General features: G+C 40.9%; 3 protein-coding genes across 6 annotated transcripts; 1 reads left to right on the top strand and 2 right to left on the bottom strand.

The window, feature by feature from the left end:
- Positions 1–921: 921 nt before the first annotated feature.
- LOC133143558 (uncharacterized) lies at positions 922–9,030 on the bottom strand. 2 transcript variants are annotated; one of them, XM_061265551.1, is made up of 11 exons: positions 8,891–8,990; positions 7,694–7,852; positions 7,389–7,626; positions 7,204–7,299; positions 4,395–6,955; positions 4,112–4,176; positions 3,952–4,026; positions 3,546–3,699; positions 3,159–3,266; positions 3,037–3,085; positions 922–2,815 (listed from the first exon to the last, which is right to left on the bottom strand). In XM_061265551.1, exons 5-11 carry the CDS (start codon positions 4,395–4,397, stop codon positions 1,800–1,802), a joined length of 1,470 nt encoding a protein of 489 aa, XP_061121535.1. In that variant the 5' UTR covers positions 4,398–6,955; positions 7,204–7,299; positions 7,389–7,626; positions 7,694–7,852; positions 8,891–8,990; the 3' UTR covers positions 922–1,799. The 2 variants fall into 2 exon arrangements, with proteins under 2 accessions (XP_061121535.1, XP_061121533.1); XM_061265549.1 differs by lacking the exon at positions 7,694–7,852 and having other exon boundaries at positions 8,891–9,030.
- On the top strand, positions 8,759–11,397 carry rmdn1 (regulator of microtubule dynamics 1). The gene is made up of 11 exons (XM_061265552.1): positions 8,759–8,964; positions 9,041–9,137; positions 9,813–9,912; positions 10,028–10,112; positions 10,182–10,341; positions 10,450–10,539; positions 10,613–10,668; positions 10,747–10,834; positions 10,900–10,930; positions 11,012–11,145; positions 11,231–11,397. The coding sequence occupies exons 1-11, from the start codon at positions 8,939–8,941 to the stop codon at positions 11,270–11,272; spliced, it is 909 nt and encodes a 302-aa protein (XP_061121536.1). The 5' UTR covers positions 8,759–8,938; the 3' UTR covers positions 11,273–11,397.
- On the bottom strand, positions 11,394–22,266 carry LOC133143557 (NEDD4-like E3 ubiquitin-protein ligase WWP1). 3 transcript variants are annotated; one of them, XM_061265546.1, is made up of 25 exons: positions 22,107–22,266; positions 21,010–21,055; positions 20,662–20,734; positions 19,817–19,955; positions 19,587–19,711; positions 19,370–19,522; positions 18,842–18,908; positions 18,558–18,739; positions 18,051–18,462; positions 17,849–17,944; positions 17,561–17,735; positions 17,121–17,175; positions 16,797–16,881; positions 16,485–16,613; positions 16,224–16,296; positions 16,082–16,153; positions 15,861–15,949; positions 15,578–15,737; positions 14,862–14,995; positions 14,620–14,760; positions 14,407–14,527; positions 14,211–14,315; positions 13,922–14,018; positions 13,762–13,834; positions 11,394–13,466 (listed from the first exon to the last, which is right to left on the bottom strand). In XM_061265546.1, the coding sequence occupies exons 3-25, from the start codon at positions 20,729–20,731 to the stop codon at positions 13,367–13,369; spliced, it is 2,853 nt and encodes a 950-aa protein (XP_061121530.1). In that variant the 5' UTR covers positions 20,732–20,734; positions 21,010–21,055; positions 22,107–22,266; the 3' UTR covers positions 11,394–13,366. The 3 variants fall into 3 exon arrangements, with proteins under 3 accessions (XP_061121530.1, XP_061121531.1, XP_061121532.1); XM_061265547.1 differs by having other exon boundaries at positions 18,051–18,444; XM_061265548.1 differs by having other exon boundaries at positions 18,051–18,423.
- Positions 22,267–23,834: the final 1,568 nt, after the last annotated feature.

Raw genomic sequence — 23,834 nt, 5'->3', positions numbered from 1 at the left:
CAACTCTAGTTAAAACTCGAAAATGTGCACATGACCCCGTGAACTTTGAACCGACCTTTGACCCCTGGGTGAACTTTGAACCGTAAACTTTGACCTTTGACCCCTAGCTAATTACGTTTTTTTTTTTTTTTTTTTTAAACCGGCATAGCAGACCGATCCATGGTCTTCAGATGCCGCGCTGTCGCCATCTCCTGGTCAGTTAGTGAAATGCTTTTGCTGATGGTTTTTTTTCTCTCAATTAAAACAAATCAATTAGCCAGTTGGTTTTCTTTATTTAATATCTATTATCAGACAAAACCAAATTGTGAATCAGTCACCTAGGCTATAGCAGAACAAACAATCCATGGTCTTCAGATGCCACGCTGTCGCCATCTCCTGGTCAGCTAGTGAAATGCTTTTGCTGTTTTTTTTCTTTCTCAATTAAAACAAATCAATCAGCCAGTTGGTTTTCTTTATTTAATCTCTGATATCAGACAAAACCAAATTGTGAATCAGTCACCTAGGCCAGTGCTTCTCAAATAGTGGGGCGCGCCCACTATTCGTCGTTATGCCGACATTTGTTATATGGGGGGGACACCAACTCATATAACAACGTAAAACACATATACATATAAAGCAGTTAACCAAATGTCAGATTTTTATGTTTTAATTGGTGAATATAAAAACAAGGAATAAAACACCAGACAAGTTTGAACATAAATGCTTATTAAAAAACAAACTCACGTTCATTAAAGATTCGTTCTTTTGAACGAATGGTTCACTCACGAGCCAACACTAGATTGTACTAACATAATGAAAATGTGGGACAAGAGCGACATGGTTGAATCTACAAAACGAAGCAAGAAATGGGCTCACAAGATAGTCTCAGAATTACCTTTATTCGATCAGCGATGTTTCCACCTGTTCATTTTCGGTGTTACATATCTGCATAAATGAGTGTACAGTATATACATAGTATACCAAGACCAATATATATAGAAAATGGATAAAATATTCCCATATGGCAAAACACAACTTGATTCTCCCTGTTCATCCATCTTCCGTGTTACATTGCAGCAAGACAAACTATTTCGAAAATTGATGAAATAACCTGTGTTTTGGTTGTGCTGGTCATTGCAGCTGGGACATTAAAGGAGTGGGATAGCTTTTGTCATCAGTTTGCACAAAAAGCCCACGTGAGATAATTTGATACAAAAATACATGTTATTTCTATTGTAATTTATTCATAGCGTAATATTGCATCTCTATATATGTGCTTTAAAATGGTGACACGGATTTCAAGAACGTGTATATATGAGCAACATGTAGCAATTTACATAGCTAGTAAAATAATTCCTAGATAGTAATCGATTCTGACATGTAAATCGATTTCTTAACAAACAAAAAAAAGCCTTTTGTTAGCAAAATGTGTCGTGTTATATCTGAACCGCATTGCTGTGCTGCTCGGCACTCCTACGAAATATTGCAAAATGCAGATTGTTAAAAACGTGTAGAGTCACATATTATTAAAAATGGTTTATACTGGACAGTGAAGGCATCAATTTAGAATTGATACCGTACCGGAAGAGATATTCATATGATACATCGCAATACTGTTAATTTTTTTTCTAGCTTCTAAACCTGACCTTACTGTAAAGTACATCCCAATTTGGGGTAAGCAACAGGCTGCATAAAATTATGCAGACTTGTGCTTAGCTTGTGGAATGTGTTGATACGCATAGCTACTGGAAGAGGTCTCACGAGAAAACCACCCAAAAAATTACCAGAGATTTTCAGACTGAGGGTCCTCCTTCAATGAACTAGAATTGTAGCTCATCGCCAAAACTGAGACACTGAAGCAGATCGCCATCTCTTGATTGTGACACGGCGGACAAGGTCTCGACATGAGGCAGCGTCATCGAGAGCTTGTCCTCGCTCAGAGACTGAATGGACGCTAACTTCGGACTTTGAGCAGACGTCTCAAAGTCTGCTGACGTCGCTTGGATCTCGGTGTCTTGACTCAGCAGTCCGGAGGATTCCGATTTGTGATGATGCTTGGAGACGGGATTTAATACCGGTGTTGTTTTCGATTCGCTAGGCGTGCTTTGGGTCTTTTCCTTGGAACTGACTGAAGTGGATGAGGACGTGTCAAGAAGTCGAAGCGGTACTTGATTCAGCACGTCTTGCTTTAGGCTCTCGGCCACTAGTGTCTGGCAGTGTGCGATGAGGCGTGGTTGTATGTCTTCTTTTGTGTCTAGATGCTCCAGTGCTAATTGGATGGGTTTGTTCAGAGGCTGGGTGGGGCCGACTGCAACTGTGTGTCCCTGCACAGCCAGGTCCAGCTGAGTCTCCACTTTTAAATTCCCTGTCAGCGCGGGACCTTCTAACAACTTGATGATAAGCTGCTGCGATTCTCCTAAACTCAGGGGCTTGGTATACCCCTCAGCTTCTGTGAGTAACGGGAGCCCCTGAGGCTCAAAATGCTCCAGTAAGAGTTGGAAGCCATCTTCGACGCTCTGAAGCTCAATCTGGGAAGCAGGGGAAAGAAGCATGCAATCGAGGAGATTCAGCGCATGGTCGTTCTCAAGAGTCTCTCCCTGAGTCTGTACATCGGGAGCAATGGAAAGTTCATTTTTGCCGCACGGCATCTGCACGAATTTCTTTTCCTCAATCAGTGCTTCGACGGACTCCTCTGAATCGAGTGCGGAAGGAGGCTGGGAGTTGTAATGCATGGTTTCTGAAGACGAGTCCAATTCTTCAGATACCATGATTTCTTTCTGGACTGTGGAAAGGCACATACTGTTGGCGTGGGGAACGTCGGTATCGGGTGTATCCTCTGCAAAGAGAACAAGAGAATCTTTTCTGCCGAGTCGAACGACAGCAATGGCAGTAGTGTGCAGATCTCCACTAATGTCAAATAAAGCAAGATTCTCTTCTCAATATGAAGAACTGGAGCAGCAAAACCTCTCATCCCATCCCCCGGAGCTAATCCTCCATTTAATGCAAAATCAATTCTCCCTTACTCAATGTGTTTGTTTTGAAATGATGCTAACGTACTTGAAACACGGGTGTGAACTTTGCTCTTCCGCCGCTTCCTGCGTTTCCCCTGAAAAATATTCCAGATATTCTCATTTGTTATCGATGTAAAAAAAATGTAAGTTGCGGACAATAACACTTACATAGTTTTCACAGGTGGACCAGCGAGGATAAAGTTGAGCGTGACGTCTTTTCTGAGCATCGGCTTCTTCGTAATATTTATCCCTGTCGGCCTGTGGTAGCAACTTCCACTGCGAACGCACAATAAACACGACCGTCTTCAGAAAGAACACGCCGGTTTGGCGTAAATGACAAATGAGTTAACAAATATAAGTTATGGGTCACAGGGCGGCCATTTTGTCACTTGATGCCAACTGAAAAGGACATGACCAATCACAGCTCAGCTTCATAAAACAGGTAAGTGAATGTCTTTAGCATACAAGAAAAACAAAGGAATTAATGAATACTTTTGGAGACGACTGTATGTAACAATTGACTGTAATGTCTCCCGAGCTTCCTCCTCTACCTACCATTTTTCCGAGGGCCACGTGAACAGATGCACTGTCTCTCTTTTCCAACTGAGTGGTGATTACTTCTCTGTACTTATTTGCAAACAACATAAAGGCATTTGGTGGCTTCTTTATGTAGGGTCGCTCCCGCACATGTTCAGTCTTCCTTGTGTTACTAAAATAAAGGACGCAAAATGGTGTCTTTTAGAAAACATTTCAAAATGAACCTGTTTTTTTTTTTTTTTTTTAAAGAAAAATCAGCATTATTTCGATCTGAAATTCTAGTTGATATAAAAAGTCTACACAACGTTAAGTAAATGCCAGAGCCCAAGATAAAAATGAAAAACCTTTTCCCACCCTTATTATCAATCAGCTGCACATTAAAATGCAAATAAAACATTGAAATGTTTGAGCTAACAAAGCTTACATTGTTGTGAAGAGGTTTTGGGGAGGAGCTGTAGACATTAAAGGATGCACCTGCTCAAACAAAATTTCTCCATTCCTACACAGACAAAATAGAAAGGTTGTGATTTTGTCAACCAAACCAGATTGATTTTTATTCGTAGCTTGTCAACAGTTTTACTCACATAAAACCAACAGGTACCATCTGAGGGGCCCCGGGCGTCATCATCATGCCTGATGGAGCCGTCATCTGAAAAACAGAGAATTGAATCTGATTGATGGATAGAACTTTTGAACACAAAGAAAAACCAAAATGGTGGAAAATATAACATACTGAAAACACCAAAACAGACCAGGACAAAGTCATTTTAATTCTACTCTTTCCCCATTGACTAATAAATTCTCCGTCAAGTTACTCAATCAAAAATACATATTGTAGATACTGGAAACAAAACCGAACAATCATACCATTTGTTGAGGATGTGGGCCGAGGACGTTTTGAACAGGCCATTGATGTGGTAGTTGCTGCAGTTCAAAAGTAAAGAACAATTAACAGTGCAAAACTGTTTGGTTTTATTTGGGCATACATGCCTTTGCAATAATAGGTAAGAAAAGGAGATTGAGGGGTTTTTTTTTCTTGCGAGAGAAATCTGTGTAGGTATCACTTACCTGACTATTATGGAACCCGGCATGACTATTGAGATGTACCGGTGGTCTGATCTGCTGCGGTACATTGTACATATTAGGGCCCGTCATCATTGTAGCCGGCTGTGAAAAACGAGGCCCCACTGGGAAAGTGGGGAGCATAGGCCTAGGATGGCACTCCGGCCTGATCGGGTGCATTTCGATCCAATTTCAGTAACAAATAATCGATCTTGATCCGAGGCGCTTGTCATTAGAAAAAATACTTTTGGGGTGATGCAAGAGGTACCTCTGCAAATAATTATCATTTTTTGTACGTCTATATTTTGTAACATTTTAGGGAGACATTAGCCATTAGTTTCACATCTTGCGTCGAAGATGGATGCATTGATTATGTAACATCATTTCTGACAGCAGTGATGAATCCTTGTCAACATGATGTATGAGTGACATTTCAAGGGCAACGCACACAACGTAGAGCGATTACACATGTCAAAGCCTCCAAAGACTGTTCCAAGTGCCATGCCAGTGAACTTTTATCCATTTGAAACCACACAAAACACTTATTTCTCCTGCCTTTCCACACGAAAACCAAGATGATCACAACTTCCACAAAGTAAATTGCAATAAAGATGACTCTCCATCGTTGTGCGGCCATCCATCCCTTTCGAAGCCTTAACCAAAACAATTGCATACATTTCTGCAAGATCTTCTCTTTGGACTCCTCTACTGCAACATTGCATCTACCAACTCACCTTCATTGACCCCATCCTCAAAATGGCACTAACTCGCTGTTCATCAGCTCAAAATCATTCCAAGAACCTCACCTGTCCCTACCTCACTGACCCGTTTCACCGTCACTCCAAATAAACTCTCCGAACCATGCGCTGCACCAACCCACTGAAACCCACAGTGCATCAAAAGAAACACTCCTTACACATTTCAATGGGAATTTTAAAACTCACCTCTTCAAAACTGCATTGCCCACCTGATCACTCATTAATCTAAAAATCTATTTATTGCCTACCCATCGATTTTCTGCCCAGTTTGTCCTCAACTGAGGTACACGGGTGAGCTGGAGCCTTTACCAGCTAACCATTCACACTTACATTCACACCCACAGTAGGGTCAATTCAGAGCATTGGGTGTCAAACTCATAGCACTTCAGGGGCCACATATAGCCTAATTGGAGTGTAAATGTGAACTCATTGCCTAATTAACATGTACTGTAAAATGAAAAGCAACGCAAATATATGATAGACATTCATATTTAATTAACTATCCTATCCAGGCAAGAACAACCTCAGAAGAAAAACGTGCAATAAACTTCATTTTATCATGTACATGTGTACATTATGACTTATAACAGTGATTGCATAAGTTTTCGACTTTTATTTAATCGTTTTTCGCAGCGGATAAAGAATGCGCCCGTCAGTTGACGAAGCGGACTATGTTGTTACGTCACTGTCGCGCAGCAAGTAGTACATTACGTAGCTACCGTGTTTAGACGCAAGCAAGCCGTCAACTTGTTTATGGTGCAAGTTGTCGTCCGCAACGTATGACAGGCAGCGGCCGGTCGTCTTTTTACGTTCACCCGTTGACGCGTTGGCTTTAAAAACGCACGCACGTCCGAAAGTGACAGCATACAGGCTTGAGCGTTACACTTACGTACCTTCTGCGCACGCGTGATGCGTGCGGCCGCTCCAGACCGTCAGCATCCGTCTGAAGTTCCTCAGACCATATCTCGACTCGTGTGCAACATATATACTTCAAAAACAATGTTCAGGTATTTCAAAAACATTCGAATACATTCAGTTTTATGAATATAGTTTTCAGAGCCTTTTGTTAATCAGTCCTTTTATAAGTCTAATAGGTATTTGTATTAACCTTATAAAGTGTGTCAAGGTAGCTTTCTGATTGCCGCACTTAATAATATAATTATAAGTATTAAATTGTCATATTTACCTTTGGTAAGAAACTCAATGTTACTGACAAATTTATAGAACTCTCCAAAATGTCAGCATGTGAGCAGATCTATTTAGACATGTAATAGTTGGCTGGATAGTGTTCATGTAATATTTTAAAATTCACCTTCACGTTATTAGTAAGCAAATATTTAGGATAGACCTGACCTTTCTTCTTCAACTCATCGTTACAAAGCATCCCCAATAAGACATGTGGAATGGAAACATTGTTCTGAAAAAGCAAACCATGGCATTTTTGTTGAGAAAAAAAAAAAAAAAAAAGGCTCACTGGCTGTGAAACACTGCAAAGAGAAATAGGATAAGGCAATAGCACCCATGTTTGTGATGTTTCTTCTAAGCAGTAGCCAAAAAAAAAAAAATGGTGGGGTCAATCTTCAAGCCTGGTGATCATGTCCAAGAGTCCTTGAGCAAGACACGAGTTTGTTTCAGTACGGCCTGGCAGCACCATTCATGGCAGTAGCAATATACTTTTTATGTGTCTTTCTTACTTTGTCTTCCTTAAACAAAGTTACTAATTCTAACAGCAGCCCTATTAGACTAAGTCGTGAGAATAAGTATGTGAATTCAACTTGAGAAAAAGTTACGCCATGAATTGTTTTTGTTTTTTTTAAAGCCTAACGCACTGGTTAGAATAAAATATTTCCATTTACCTTGCATGTTGAGACTCAATCTTCCAGATCATTCACACATGTTCCAGCATTTTAGGCTCCATCACAAACGGGAATGCAGTTTATCCCGCAGCTACTCTGAGGAAGGGCAGAAGAATTCACACACACATATTCCAAATGGTGTTGGGATGGCTAAAAAACAAATAATTTAACTCTGTTGCCATTACTTCTGTGACAGATTTCTGAGAAGATCTTCAGAAACAGAACTTATCAGGATGGTAACAACCGTCATGGCTCAACTGGTCTCTGCCCGTGTTACGTGGTATTTGCAAGACGACTGAGGGGGCTGCGGGGGCCCTCGCCTCACCGAAAAGATGCTTACACGCCCCTGATACCATGCCAGATAATTTAGTTGAGTATTTTCCAATTTTTCCAGGAATTGTTTTCTAGATTTCCACCTATCACCTGTAGGAAACAAAGAATCGTTATCAGGATAATGGGTTTGTATTATTTTGGGTATTCTGATGCTTACCATAAGGGCACCTCACAGGAACAAACAAAAAACTCCCCATAGGGCAGAAGCGTTAAGGTCAGCGGCACAGATTGCATTTGAGCATCCTAGTAGACGAGCTAAGGCCAATGACACCACCAGGCGGTGGCTCCGCTGAACTTAGATTTATTTCCCACTCGTCTGCGTAGATTGGAGAAGCATCACTAAGCATTTCATCGGCAAATTTGCCATCTCAAACAGGCAAGCAGATCTTGAGTTTCCCTTCGCTCACAAAACGTGGATGCGTGTGTCACCATTTGCGCTTGACCGCCACTTGAGTTATGCAAGAGAAGACGCAGTGATAAGGGGAAAGAAGACGCAGTGATAAGGAGAAGAAGGGAAAGCATGCGTCACAATGTGCGCTTTTTTAATGCAGTTTATCTTTAGAGCATCTGTGACAGCAGCTCTTTGACGGGGTTTGACAAGTTACGCACCTAGACGGCTTTTTCTGTAATAAATAATTGTTTTTAGACAAAGTCCACAGACGTTGTTAATTACGTAAAAAGCATACCACCGTCATTAGGGTTTTCACACCAGAATACGTTTAAGACTCCTAATATAATGATGTGCCATAAATATGACTTAGTTTTATTGTAGGGCTCCAAAATTGAGTGTCCCCATCTTTCCACCGCTATTATTTTTGGGGGAAGTGCCACTACAAATCACATTTAAGTATTCACTCCCACGGGTAGATTTGTGGGTAAGAAACTAAGCATTTACTAATTCATATGTAAAGCTGAACAGAAGTAATTTATTATCAAAAATTAAACGTACATATGTACCGTATGACAGGCTCTGGTTGATTGAGAAAGTGCGAACGGATGCTACGGACCAAACGTCTTTGCCAAGTTTCTCACCGACCATTTTAAATAAACGGACCATTTTACGTGATGCGTTCAAGAACAAAACAATACTATCTGGACGAGTGTGGGTTGTTTAAAGATTATTTTGATATCATATGTACAAGCTCTATTTCGGGACATTTTTATAAATTTATATGTGAATGATGGATCCGTTTTAATGTTGTGAAGGTACATGAAATGCACACTCGAGCACCACTTGACTATTTTTAAGAATCATGCACGGTATAATCAATCTACGTCAGCTGCTTTAAATTTGAACAACATAGGATGAATAAATATACAGATATAAGTAAGAATATGGCAAGGAATTACAAACCGGAAGATGTGCTTTCGGATAGTCGACGTCTTCCTTGAGCGCTCTTGAATGACACCCTTCCCGAGTGACTGTTGGTAAATATCTGACAGGACTCTCCTCACTCCCGGTTTGGACCTCTGACGCGATGGCTGGATTCTTTTGTGTCAACAGGACTTTCACATCTGCAGCGTGGACGAAAGGGATCCGAATCAGAACGGCTAATCGGTTTTACTGGTCCTCTGCAAGAAGGGTCGCCAATGTTTTCAACGTAAATACTGGTTGCATTTTATATTTACTTTGATGCTGTTTCACTATGTTGCTCATCGCCTTTAACATGCAGGTAAAACTAATTGGAGTTAGGTTGGCATTAAGTTAAAAAGGTGCTTATTTTATTTTATTTTTTATTTTGTTGATGCAATTGACATTTTAAGGTGTTTCTAAAATTTGACCACGTGACACATGGATGAAGGGTCATCCCACAACTGGAGGAAAATTTAAACCTAAAGTGTTTTTAAGAAAAACAGGTAATGAAGCGTAACATTCATTCAACTTTATCCTTAAACCTATACTAAAGCTGTCGTAAAATCAGAATTACAGTAATTAATTGAAAAACACAGGACATAAATTTAAATTAATGAAAACCAGTAACTGTCAGTACACAGCAAGCCCTTGCCTGACTGGTTAGCCAACTAATATTAACCATTTTATACATTAACAAACAAACATGAGACAATTATAAATGATATAATAAAAAAATATGAAAATGTTTTACCAGTGGAAATTCATTATTTCACATTTTCATGAGTGACTGTGAGGACACCAAATGCATTTTTCAGCCATAGTGCTTTTGACCCAAGTGCGGCCACATGTGTCACACGTCAGGAACCGCCTAGTAACAATTAACAAAACATCTTCATCTACCTTGTTTTGATTACCGGGGCAGAGTGGAAGGGCCGCATTCCTGCTCCCAACGCTCTCGTGTCTGACATATGGAGCTTATTGCAGGCTGCAGCATTCAGCGATGCTCCTCGCTTTAGAAAAAGGTAGGTCACAATTCACTATGAATGGATTTAAAAAAAAAAAAACAATATGAATCAGCATAAATAAAGGAAAGAAGGTACTTTACTGCGGTTTGATGTGTATTTGTGTTCTCTGAAGAGGAGGTTCTTGAGCAGGCCGACTATCTTTATAGCTGCGCGGAGACACACAAACTCTACCAGCTCCTATTGCAGTACAAAGACAGGTGAGGAATCGCATTTCAAATTGTGTTTGTTACTGTGCGTCACAATTTTAGCACCTCTTGTGTGTCCAGCGATAATGCCGAGTTCTTGTGGAGGCTGGCAAGGGTGTCCCGTGACGTGTCCGAGCTGCCCGAAACTAAGGAAGGACTGAGGAAACAGCTGATGTATGAGGCCTTTGAATATGCAAAGAAATCCTTGGAAAAAGATGACAAGTGTTTTGCAGCACACAAAGTAAGACATTTTTTGTCATGCATTTTTTTGGCTTCATTGTCACAGCTATACAACCTTTGTATTTTTCCAATTCTTTATATAAGATCTAAGATGTGTTTTTTTTCCCAGTGGTATGCAATATGCCTGAGTGATGTAGGGGAGTACGAGGGAGTCAAAGTCAAAATAGGAAATTCTATCAAAATCCGGGAACATCTAGAGGTGAGCGTTAGCCCACTGCCATGTTCACTAGATTATATAAAATGTAATTTTGGGAATGTTGATTTTGTCCTAGAGAGCCCTCGAGCTCAATCCCAAAGATGCAACATCCTTGCACATTTTGGGTTACTGGTGAGTCAAGATCTTCAATTCTAATTATACATTAAGAGCATTTATTTGGAGAAATAAGCTCCCTCCCTTTTACATTAGGTGTTTTACTTTTTCTGAGCTGCCGTGGTATCAACGCAAGGTGGCAGCGGTTATTTTTGCGTCACCTCCGACATCCACGTATGAGGAGGTAATAATAATAAAAAAAAACCTGAAACATCTATCAAATGTAGTTAAAATGTCTTTTCCTTCTAGGCTTTGCAGTTCTTCCTGAAAGCTGAACAAGGTAAAACTTTCTGGATATCCATCAACAATATTCACTACTGAAACAGCTTACAATAAGTCCCCCCTTATTTTCTTTTCCAAGTGGATCCAAACTTCTACAGTAAAAACCTCCTTATGCTTGGGAAGACCTACATGGCCATGAAGGATGAGCAAAAAGCTTTGTTGTGGCTAAACAAAGCTAAAGATTACCCGCCGCGCACGCACGAAGACAAAGAGGTACACTAAACAATCACGGAGTTACTGTATTACACATGAGGAACACACTTTGTGCCAATTTGCTTTTCTGTTCCATTGTGTTCAGGTCCATAAAGAAGCCGTTGACCTGTTAAAGAAGTTCAGATGAACCTGACACCTGATGTTCTCTAATTGTTAACATAGTTTGATGAGAAATCACTCATCTTCTCTTGGGGGGTGGGGCGGGGGGACCATCCTCACCACTTGAAAATAAAAGCACAATCATGGCATTGGGAGGGAGTCATTCACGTATTTATTTGTATCTCATAAATCCATCTCTCCATTTCAAATGGCTGAAAGCTGATTTAAAAATGAATCCTCTATACACCGGTAAAGGGCCATTCTGTACAGTGTAGTAGGTGTTTACAGTGTGTATCTACACGCGATATGTTACAGTCGGGATGCCTTTCAGAAAGCCTACGATGCAGCTGGCACGCGTGACACTTCCTGCCTTGAAGGCCAACTGAAACACTCCGTCTATTTCTGATATGAAACAAAAGGCATCACAGATTTCCAAACACTGGAACGGCGGCTCTGCGATTTATTATAATATCTAAGTACGCTATCTGTCATTAGCTTTGTACAAGGAGTATTCACATACACAGTTTCGGATTCGTTTCGATTACAGCTTTGCGATTGAAGAGAAGAGAAAAAAAAAAGAGCAGTTTTCAAAGTCGGCTCCTTTTTGCTACAATACGATACGTTTCCTCCCGATTATCACCATTTATCCTTTCCAGCTCAAGCTAGACCAAATTAAAAAAAAACTTAAAAGCATCTTGATCCAACTAAAGTTTCAGTCTGAATTTAGACCACTGACAAAAAGAAAAAAAAAAGCACCGGTGTTGTTCGGGGTGAAGTGAGTATAAACGGTGGAATTGTGGGAAGCGAGGGGATGCTGGGTGAGTCTGCCAACAACTTGAAAAGTTCACGTCACTTGAGAGCCAACTCGACTGATTGCATCTCGGTGTACTGAATGAGGCATAAAATAAAAAAATATAGAGAGAAGTGCGACAGATTAACGGCTTGGAAAGTGGCCAGAAAAGCACAAACTTGCGCAAGCTCGTAGATTCACCAAGAGAATCTTTAAGATCTACCCACTTAATATTTTGGATAATAAAAGGTCGGTGTTGCATGCATACACAACGTTTTGACATTTTTTTTTTTTACTGTACTGCATCTTTTTTTTTCGTTATATAAATAATTTAAAGCACATTGTCGCTGGAATCAGAGGAAAAGGTTTGACACCTAAACTTTTGACTCAGCGTGTCATTCCGCCTCACTGCCAGCCGAGGTGGGCTGGAACATGTCACCGTGGCCCTGCAACATTTTACACAATAAGTCACCAGTGACTGTTTGTCATGGGTAATTTCGGTTGTATTCAACAAGAGTCCAAGTGTGTGTGAGGGCACTTTGACTCAGCAGTTGGAAGCAGGACAAAAAAAATAAAAAAATACATCACTGCCCTGTATAATATTTTTTGCAAATCAAAACATCCTGTACAATTCAGATGAACAATTAAAGACAGTCATGAAATTCGATGGAAACAGAAAGAGCCCTATAGAAACGATTCAGCTGTAGGGCGCTCGCAGATTTGACTGTTGTAGGGATGTCACAATATTTTTGTAATTGATTTTCCTATTGATTAATCGAATAAAAACAAACCCCCGGTCAGTGTGTATTAACTAATGATTTAGTTAATAACCCAAAGTGCTTCCCTCAAGGTCAATATGATTTTAATTTGCTCACCGAATTGTATAGGCCTAATATATATTTTTAAAAGCACGCAAACATATTTTACAGGAAATGTTTTGTTTTTTTATCCACTTGATGAAAACTGCTTAAAAGCTCTATAGAACTAGAGCTTAAAAAAAAAAAAGATTTCATTAGACAATAAATCATGTCCAAAAACACTATACGTTTTTTTGCCGCAAAAGCCGTCATTTTTAAAATATGTTTTAAAATATGTTTTCTGTATTTTTAAACAGAAGCTTAAAAAGGTAGGGAGGCTTGCATATATCATGATGGGGGGTTCCATATATTAAAAAACAGATTGCGGCAAGAATGACGCTGCAAATTAAGATTGGTTAAAACTGATAAAATAGCTTATTTACATTGGTGGTTATCTTGTGCAATTATTTGATTGATTTCGGTCAAACGATCAGTGATGAGGGGGAGGGCAAAAAAGTGGGAGGGGGGGCTCCGTCTATTCTTGTCCGAATCCTTCCGTTTCCTCGATGGCGAAGAGGAGTTTCTCTTTGAGCTGCTCAAAGCTTTTGTAAGGGGGCAAGTCCAGACGGTTGAAGCTGTAGACACACGAGGTCAAAGTATTTGAAATTGTTTCATCGGCCACATGATGGCGACAAAGCACTACTTGACCGACTAAATGAAGCTCCTTCACTCAGGTTAATATAAATCCTTGACACCAAGATGTCACATGATGCCCCCCCACCACAAACAAAATCCACAAATTGGTGAACTCACAAAAAGTGAATCACAACAATACGAGGGACACAGTTACACGCGTTTTGTTCTCAAATCGACTTGTGAGGTTCCACAATAGCTTCAATGACATAAAAACGATGCCGCTTTCCCACTCACCATGTGTGGCTCCTGGGAAGCCATGTTTCCTTACCAACTTTCTCAATGCAGAACTTCTGAGGCCCGTTACTTCCTACAGTGGAAAAACAAGGTCAAGAATGTAAAAAAAAATCCAAATACAGAAGCAGGATGTTTGAAGTGTTTGTGTGGCCCAGCTAACCCATGAGCTCAGCAAAGCCGCCCAGAGGAAGCCTGCAAGTTCCAGTGACAAACTGCATGAGGCGCAGACGTACTTCGTTGTCCACTTCTTTCACAAGCTGCAAGGGAGAAAATATTATTATTAGAGTTTGGACAGGAGGTGTAGAAATACTTCTGAACAGAAAAGACATTTGCTGGAGGTGCAACCATATCATGTTTGCAGCTTTCAATTTAGAGCTATGATACATTGTGTCAGGAAAACATGCTTTTCCACATCTGGATGGCATAGTACGTGGTGTATAGGACAGTACCTGCCAGAACCAGATGATCTGTTTGCTGTTCCTGGTATAGTGGCGATATACTGTGTTCCTCTGCCAGTCCTGCAAGTCCACCTCTTGCATGCCGCACAGCATGACCTGGATCGCACATATGCACAAACATACATTGCCAGGCAACTCAAGAGTGCAAAGCATCACACTCCAATCAGGAAGAGCAACGCTGCTTTACCTCCAGCTCCTTTTCATCAAAATACTGGAGCCACTGAAGTGGAACCACCTCATTAAAACCATCCAGGAAAGCTTTGGTTTGACCTTCAACTCCACGGGAGAACCTCCACTCAGCCATTAAACTGCAGGTCACACAGCACATTTGAATATAAGCCAAATTCTATCAGAAGACATTTATTTATTTTTTTGCTCAAAAAGATTGAAGTGCCAGAACCTGATGTACTCCTCCTTGTTCTCCTCAGTGACAAGCACATTGGTGCCATCGGGTTTGAGGTCATGGGATGTGATTTTGCCCAAGATCTCCATGTCGACTGAGAAATACATCTCCAGACCACACTCCTCAATGTTGTTGTCCCTATGACGAGTTTCATATGAATTAAGAAGAAGAAAAAAAAAAAGAACAATCATGTAAAGTAATAGCACAGTCCCCACTCGTGATATAATCTTAATGCAGACCTGATCCATATGAGAGAGTTATAAAACTCTGGGTCGATGGACTCCAAGTCTTTAAGAATGAGCTTCTTATTGAGCATACGTTTGTAGAAAGGCAGGGAGAAGCCCGTGTCGATGAACTTTCCATGAAAAAGTGCCTAAGGACAGAGTAACAAAATTGATTTGCACCAGCTTCAACACCTCTTGCCCTGTGTGTTAGCACTGGCTTTAATGCTTGCTCCAAGCTGTGTGCAAAACAGTGGCACAGTTGTGAGTTGGCTGGCATAAACTGTAGTCCATAAATCCTCTTCACAACAGAACAACTTTAAGACTGTTCTACCAACAGACTGCTCGAAGGGTTGATGTACAATGGCATGAATAGTATTCTCTTTACGCTCTTTCTTTATGTTTTGACTTTAAGTCAGTAAAACAAAATCATTGTATAATTTCAATGATGCTATAACCAATAGTAACCAAAATGCTTAAATTTCAATTTCTGTATTCAAAAACTGGACTTTAATGTATTTCAAATTGAAAGTGCCGAAAATGCACATATTATGATTCAGTTGCTTGTTTGGTCCTGATGTCAAAACAGGAAAAAGGTCGATGATTGTTTTCCAAAGCACCGTAAAACAATATGGTGTGTAATTAAAAGATGATATGAATGCTATCAAAGCATCTCTCTATACTATAGTATAAGCCATTAGTGTTGCCGCGAGAGATGGATTTTTGCAGCATACCATTGCAATAAATCTGCCTATGAAGCAGAAATAGGAGAGGTGGTCTGGGTTGATAGCAGAAGCTGGGTTGATCTGCAGACAGTAGTTGCTCTTGCCAGCGTACTCAAACAGGCAGTACATGGGGTTCAGCACCTCATGAGACAACAAGAAGAACCACTCCCTGACAAGAGGGGAAACAAACAAAAAAATTAAATACATTAGGAAAGAGCCACCAGATTGTAAATAAGGGCACAAGTTTTATGAATGCAGTTTTGCATTCTTATCATTCATTTTTATGCATTACCGGGCTAAGCCTCCATAATCAAGACCTTCCTCGCCTCGGAAGATGACGTAAAGTCTCCGTCTCAAGTCATAAGGTTTCAGGGCCATAATCTATAAGACATACAGTAAAAACAAAAACACCCCATAAAAAAAAAAAAAGTACCACTTATAATGTTATGCTTGTGTTTGTGCTTGTAACACTGACAACGACGCTGGGAGCAGGAGTGTACATAATCCATTTACCTGCTGGAATGAGTCTTCAAACAATGTCTGCCTAGATACGGTGATCTTCACATGGCTCGGGAGGGCATTCGACTGGGAACAGATAGAATATGAACCGAAAGGGCAAGCGAGTTGGATCAAATAAAGCATAAAAGAGACAAACCTGGCACAAGTAGCGAAAATGGGCAAGTTTCCATCGGAAGCTGCGCTCATATGCTATCTGTGGACCTTTGGTGCTGAACAGACAAATGATCAAACAAGTGAAGTTGAGTATCACTTTTACACAATGTCGTAGGATGAATGGCAGACATGCGACCAAAACGTTGGCTGGCTTGTGCCAGAAAATTCAGTCAAATGAGACCTGGCTAATAAGTCAATTTTTCATTTAATATACACGTCTAAGTATATATAATTTTAATCTTACACAGAGGACTTTCCAGTGCGGGGGTCGCTAAATGTCGTCGTTCTGGTGTTATGATCGACGAAGTATCGAACGCCTTCCCTTGTGTAGCGAATCTCCCAACCCTCGGGCAAAGGGTCCTCATTCTGCAGCCTGGAGCACACCAAAAAAATTGCTTACAATTTCAGTTAAATGTGTTTGACTGCAACATTTTTTTGTGAGTCTCAAGATGGACATGTTTTAATAATTTGCCAATTGTTTGGACATTCATGTTTGGACCTTGTTTTCACGACGTCATTTGTTAAACTTCACACGAAAGGTTTCGTTTGCGCTCACCCTTGGGTTCGGGGATCCTCCCACTGTGTTGTCTTTGTGTTGTGGTTGACAAAGTACACTCTGTCATTGGAGTCGACACGTCTCTCTAAAGATGTTCAAAAAAAAAAGAGAAGACAATAATTTAAAAACAAGGGCCACAATGCATCTCCTGTGGTCTGTAGACAACAGCAAGAACGGAGTGTCGAGTGAAGACTGCAATTGTACCAAATTACTTTTGACACATTCAGTATCGGCGCTGCAAAACTATTATGAACTACATATGTAATCAATGGAAGCGTCGCACTGTCAACACATACAATCAATTCAGCCTCTGAATGAACTCACCCCAACCAGGAGGCAACGGGCCAAGAGGATCGTTCTCAGCAGACATCATGGATGCCTAAAAAAAAAAAGAGGAATGTCGACACACCTCCATTTAGAAACACTGAATCTGGCGAAAGAATATTCCAAAAGTATGGCACGTAAAGAGAAGAAAAAAAACATTGAAGAGCTGGACTTTATGATGCTGTAAAAGAAAACCATTGGTGGCTGGCACTTTTCAATACGTCCCTGCTCTGACTGTCTTTTGATGAATTTTGCAAGGTAATCATAGTCAGGCAGGATGTCATTATTACCGGGATGAAAAGACTTTACAATTAGGGAGGTTCCAAAGCCAACCTGATAAAAGCTGGAGGTTTTGCCTTAAAGTTACTTTCATATAGGGCGTGTGTCACTCGCATGCTGGAGGAACAACAAGCTCATGCAGGAAATGATGACATTCTTACAGAGTAGAGGTATCTCTGGTTAAACTGGTGCATAGCTCCTTGCAGCTGGCTGCGCTGACTCTGCCACTGCTCAAAATTCCGGACTGACTCCATCGTGGGACGCTGCCATGTGGTGGTTCGGGTGTTATGATCCACGTAATAGATCCTGCCCCGGTCATCGACACGACGCTCCCATCTAATAGAGAGACAACCGAGAAAAAGAGGTTAACAGTCTGTCAGTCCCCCTCATCCCGTTTAAGTTTTACCTTAAGTGGGCTGGGGACAGAGAACAAAGAAATTGAAGCTCACCCTGGTGGAAGTGGCTGAGGTCTTTCCCAGGTGGTAGTTCTGGTGTTGTGGTCAACATAATATGTTCTCCCATGTGGGTCTTTTCTCTGCTCCCACCTGTGAAACAGTGTAATTCATGACAAAGGGCCTGATTTGATGTGTGGAAGAACTTTAGAACTATTCTGGGAAATTGGATTTAGAAAGTATTCTTTTTTTTTTTTACCCAGGTGGAAGAGGATCTGGGGTTCCAGCTGCAGGGGCCTGCTGTCTGGGTTTGGCCCCATCGGTAGTTACTGTAGCGCTACTACTGCTCCCACTGGCAGCTGACGTATTTGCTTCCCCCGGCACTGGGGAGGCGGACACTGATGATGAGGGTGTCGTGATAGCGGTGGCCCCCTGTGCTGAGGAGCTGCACGCCGATGAGGCGGCGGCAGCAGCAGTGGCGGCGGCGGCGGAGGAGGAGGCAACAGCATCATCATTCGGCTTAGCGGCAGAAGAAAAGGTGGGAGCCTGTGCAGGCGGCGGCTGAGATGTGCCATTTGTTGCTGTGTCGGAATCTGGCAGAAGGCCATCTGGAGTATGATCCTCTGGGTTTTCTGCTTGGGGCAACACATCACCTGTTGTAGCAGATGCCACTGGATTTGTTAAAAAATAAAATAAAATTGAGGGTCCTTAGATAGTCAGTTAATTAATATAAACCGCATAAGTACAAAGTAAAACTTATACTCACGAGTCCTGCTCTCTGTTTCACTATCTGAGGGTTGATGACTTGGTGTGGAGTTGGGCGTGACGTCGCCATTGACGATGCGACTGAGGGCCGGGCTACAGGAACTAGAAGGCACCTGACTATCCAAGCCATTTGAGGCTGAACAGGAAGCTGAACGGAGGCCCGGGTCTGTCCCATTCACTGTGCTATAAGGTCAAATGTATATGTTGCACTAATGCTCCCTTTTTTTTTTTTTTTTTTTTTTAAATACACAAAACTTGACCTATGTATCACTGAAAAGTTTGTACCTGTTGGCAGCCCTTGAGGAAGAAGATTCTGCATTTTCATGGATGGCATCACCATTTTGTTGGACTTCTGAAGAGGCATGGAGGATGTTAATCATTTGCAAGCAAATTTGTGGCGTAAGTTGTACATGTGAATACTTGGAAAAAAAATAAATAAGAGTGCTGGCAAGCCCAAATTCGTCAGAACTTGAAAGAAAAAACATGACAGTAAAATGTGAGCAGAGTGAAAGCTTATCTCGTTGGGAAGGATGCTTTCCCCACCGACTCGGACAAGAAATACTGGCTTCTTGTCACAACAACAGTAAGCACTTCACTCTTTATCAGCATATAATGGATGTGACAGGCAAAGTGTTTATGGGCTATGCAAAATGACCCATCCAAGTTTTATTTTTCCTTGTTGTTATTGGCTCTACCTCAGTTAGACTTGTCAAACAATTTGTGAAACAATCTGTTTTGCACATCAGGTTACATTTCTAGAACATGTCAGAATAGGCCCAAAAAATAAATAGAATAAAAAATTGCCAATCTTACTCGAGCCATTTTCTGCATTCCCGTTGGTTAATGGTGCCAGTTCCTCCTGATCGTTAACAGTAAGCCCGTCCAGGTATACAGTCAGTTCCCCTGCTGGCACCATAACGCCCTTGTGCTCCACACTCAGCTTCAGCACCTCCTTCACATTCTCCACTGCGGAGCCAACAAAATGAACGTGTTCAAAACAAGATGTTTTTTTTTGTTTTTTAAATCATACATTTGCTTTCATGTTGCTCCAAGGTTTCTATCAGATCCAGAGAGGCTTGGCCCAGCAAGGCGTCGGCCTTCAAGGTGTGATGACTCCATACTTTGAAGTCCACCTGGCTGCGCGGTGTTACATTCCTAGTGGGTCAGAAACACGTGAGAAGTTACACGTACGCGGCATACAAAGTAACACTAAGAACAAATGTTTTAATCAAGTGGGGAAGACAAAACGGATTGTCTTACAGAGTAAGCCTTTCATCCCATTTCGGACTAGATGAGCTGTGGGATTTTGCCGTGCGCCGCGATTCCCCCTCTGCGGTCACCTCCACGTAAATGGCAACTCCAAACAAGCTTTTCTTCCTCTTGATTTTGGCACAGGAAACTATTTGAGGACACATTGACAGAAGCAATTCACCCTTTTCTAGGAAGCACCGACAAGCACATCATACCGGTATATCGAGATGCCGCAAATAGAACGGTGTTTCAGAGTGAGTAGATGTGTCAAATGAGAGGAATTCAACGTCCGTTGTCGAGGACAAAGGCGACACATGTTCAATGTTTACAATCGCGAAGCCCTTACGTGTGCGGTCAACATTCAGTTGGGTTGAGTCAAGGACTGATTGTGATGATAAACGGAACGATAGACAATTAGGAGGAAAACGTATGTTGATGGTTTTTCCTCGTCATGTGTGGGTTCTCACCCGGTTTAAAAAAAACGTATGCGTGTACCCCACAGATTGAATACCAAAATTACTCCTGAAAACAAGTTATACCGATCCTTCTAAGAGTAAGTCGAGTTGTATTAACGAGACGGTATCTATATGGTGCAAGCTGATAAAACTGCCTTCAAAGGTTGTCGATTTCGTAACGTGATTTTCAAAACAATTTTCACAGCAGATCATATCTCCTTGAACAATGAGCAACAGGGGAATGAACCGTCCAACAGTTTGAACTTGGATTCTTGTTCATCCTTGTGAAATATTGATCGGGTGTAATTCCACAGCAAAAGCGCGATGTCGGCAGCGTTAAAACGCCCATGATAATTTCTACTCAACAGTCATGCAGTTTTATGCGAGTGTGGGACTTACCAACTGCATGGAGTTGTGATGTTCCTCTGTAGTTATGGCTTGACTCTGCTCTGAGCGAGGCTGTGGCCATGTCCTACACCAAGTGGGAAGTTTTAAACCGACACACGGCTTGAATCACATGCACAATTGCATCAAGTATGAATAAGCTTCTTTGTTATTGCTCTTTAGAAATCTGTAATAATGTCGTAAACACCCAAAAAATATACATATATACATATATATACATATAAATATGCACGGACAAAATATAGCATCGTAAACAATGACTATTGATGAATATTTCTTTTCCCTGCATTCCTTAACTTTAAATCTCTATACTGTTGAAATGGAATGCATTTATATACTTACAGTTGTTACTTGGGACTCCAGTTTAGCCTACTCCGTGTCCCATGATCTGCAAGGAAAACCCCCACAAATGTTATTTATTACCTAAGCTGGAGCTGAGGAAAATTATTGTGATGCATATCTGAACATTACATTCATCATGAGTATGCAATTGCAATCAAATGAAGAACAATGAATTTTAAACCAAGATTTATGGCCGGTGTGGTAACTGTTTAAACTTCTGTACGTAAGGTCATTCATTACAGAGCGTGTTTACTAAATACAGGATCAGGAAATCGACATTTAACAGTTTTTTTTTGTTGTCTCTACTTTTATTCAAGTGGAGTCTGTCACCTCTTTGTAATCCCACAATGATTGCCATACAATAGAATTAAAATATAGGTTGTTATATTCTAACTAACATGATTCAAAAAGGATGCCTGTCCTGTCTTAATGTGTAGTGTCATTGACTAAAAAAAAACAGATTTAAACCATCAATCGTTCACATCGTCTCGTCTTGCTGAGCTCTGTAAATAGAATCACAATATTGGATTGAGAAGTGTAACACCTTAGTGGGATCTCAAAACAATGACGTTAACGCCACTTGCTATCTTCGGACGAACTACTTGTCTCGTTAGTGTTAACTCAAGGAGTTTGACCAAAATCATCAGCTCATTTTACAATACATCGTATGATTCACTACGAATCAAAAACAATGATGAACAACAACTGTCATGTTTGATTCTGCCCGATAAGGCTAACGATAATGTTCGGCAGCCAAAAGCTAAAGTCACCTAGCTAGCTTGCTAACTGTCAAGTTAGCCACATAGCTAGCTAATATAGCAAGCAAACAGTTTCATTCTGCTGCTGTACGTTTGACTCCCCCCACACAACGGGTTTAATTTGTATTTCAATATAAGTACACGTCTTACATAAAGGTTTGCACGCAAGGCTTACATGACTCACAAAGCCGAGGCACTAGCCGGCCGGCTTGATAGCAAACTTTAGCAGCATTTGCTAATCGTCCGCCATCGTATAGAACTGCTGGATGTGTGAAAAACATTTTACGAACGTCATTTAGTAATGACGATGTCAGCGTTGACGGCAGCGTTTGTCGATACCTCGTCCGTTTGCCTCTCCTTTCCCACGGGCTGCTTAGGCGTCAGTGGCTCCCTATCGGTCAGTCGTGCAAAGGGTAAAGGCCTCCTATCATGTACGGTTCTTTCGCCATCCCCGTACACAAACCACTAAGCAGGAGGGGAGAAAAAAAAGGAAAAAAAAAAAAAAAACGACACTCCAGCAGCGACGGGCGCGCCACCCCTTAAAACCAAAACTGCTACGTAACAACGGAATAAATGCTTTAAAAGTATGTTTATGCACAAGATTGCATAAACTCATGGACTTTTCCTGTGCATGTCACAAGTGAAGTGTGGGTTTATGGCTGCGAGTGTTACACTGCATAAGCCAGACCTTTTTGTATTGCAACTATTTGTCAGTGGGCTTTTTTATTTTATTTTATTTTTATTCTATGATATCCAGTCGTAGTCCATGCACCAGTACGCCCTTTGTCCTCTGGAAAATCTGCACTAGTGGACATCTATAAGCCTTAATACTGGATTGCTCTAGTAAAAATACATCTGTGGGCTACTAGTACTAGTCAAGTGCTAGATGGTGACAAGTACTGTTTTATAATGTGACTCATAGTTATCAGTTGTCAACTATTGGACAGTTTTGCCTCACTAGTAGATCTTGTGCTGTCCAGAATTTTTCTACTCGTGAGGACAATTATGGATTTGAAGCTATTTAGTTAAACCTGGATTGAGGAAAAAAGCTTAGCCGTCTAATTCTTAACAAAGTGGTCTAATGAAGCTTCAGCTGAAGCGGATGGTAAGCCATCTGCCTTGTCTGATCCATGGAAGAAGACATCAATGTGGAGGTCAGCTGCATACCAGGAAAATAAGATGAATGGGAACCTGCAATCATATTCATCTGCATTCCAAAAATGCTCAGTAGATGAATGTCTGGTTAGTATAAAACCTGTCCAAGCACTCCCTGAAATTGTCTACAGATCCATTCAAAACTGCAGCTGTTCATTATTATGGTGTATTATTTGGAGATGTTGGCAGAAGAAAGACAGGACAGCTCGCCAGAGGATTTTGTCACACTTAAACTCTGACCTCCGTGTTTATACTATCGAGTGTTTTGCATTTAGTTTTACAATCACAGATGTTTGTGTAATAGAGCTCATTTATCATGATCTGTACAGAACTTGACTTGATACTGTTACTGTATGTGACTTGGCTGAATTCAATTTTTGTAAAAGTTGGACTGTCATTACTATGCATGCTTTTTGTAGTACTTAATTAAAAAAAAACAGGACCAACTTCAACAATGGATGGAGAAAATGAGAGCACCAAAGCTCTGTGAACTAATCCCTCTCTCCCCACCCAATAAAAAAAAGTATTGTCTATAAATACCACAAGACAATTAAAAAATACTTTTGTTTGAATGTCCCCCCCCACAAAACACTTCAACATAATTCTTTGGCATGAACATGCCACAAGATGGTGACAAAGCTATGTGTAGCCTGGAGCACAAAACCACAAATAACCTTTTATGTGTGTGACTGTGAGGCAAGGCAGGCATGGCAACCACCTTCCGAATTGCGGCTCAGTTCAATTCAGTTCGTGGAAAATGTTACTGTAAGTTTAGTGCACATGATTATGTATTTTGGCCGTTTCTTTTGTTCATCTCTCTCAAATGTTTTTTTCCTTGGCCGCCTTGATGTTTTCCTACCATCTCTCCATCCAAGTGACATTTCAAATTCTGCTATTTGAGCAAGATAAATT

This window comes from Syngnathus typhle, linkage group LG19 (assembly GCF_033458585.1).
Source record: "Syngnathus typhle isolate RoL2023-S1 ecotype Sweden linkage group LG19, RoL_Styp_1.0, whole genome shotgun sequence".
NCBI classification, from domain to species: domain Eukaryota; kingdom Metazoa; phylum Chordata; class Actinopteri; order Syngnathiformes; family Syngnathidae; genus Syngnathus; species Syngnathus typhle.
This window is presented reverse-complemented; position numbering and strand designations above follow the sequence as displayed.

Excerpts from the sequence above, each read along its gene's own strand:
- LOC133143558 (XM_061265549.1), bottom strand. Across the intron at positions 3,267-3,545 it reads ACGTGGCCCTCGGAAAAATG|TGGAAGTTGCTACCACAGGC; the intron begins GTAGGTAGAGGA and ends GTGCGTTCGCAG. Across the intron at positions 3,086-3,158 it reads GGTCCACCTGTGAAAACTAT|GGGAAACGCAGGAAGCGGCG; the intron begins GTAAGTGTTATT and ends AATATTTTTCAG.
- rmdn1 (XM_061265552.1), top strand. The coding sequence starts at position 8,939 with ATGACACCCTTCCCGAGTGACTGTTG. Across the intron at positions 8,965-9,040 it reads CCCTTCCCGAGTGACTGTTG|GACTTTCACATCTGCAGCGT; the intron begins GTAAATATCTGA and ends TTGTGTCAACAG. Across the intron at positions 10,835-10,899 it reads CGACATCCACGTATGAGGAG|GCTTTGCAGTTCTTCCTGAA; the intron begins GTAATAATAATA and ends TTTTCCTTCTAG.
- LOC133143557 (XM_061265546.1), bottom strand. The coding sequence starts at position 20,731 with ATGGCCACAGCCTCGCTCAGAGCAGAGTCAAGCCATAACTACAGAGGA. Across the intron at positions 19,712-19,816 it reads TGGGATGAAAGGCTTACTCT|GAATGTAACACCGCGCAGCC; the intron begins GTAAGACAATCC and ends CTGACCCACTAG. Across the intron at positions 17,945-18,050 it reads CCAGATCCTCTTCCACCTGG|GTGGGAGCAGAGAAAAGACC; the intron begins GTAAAAAAAAAA and ends ACTGTTTCACAG.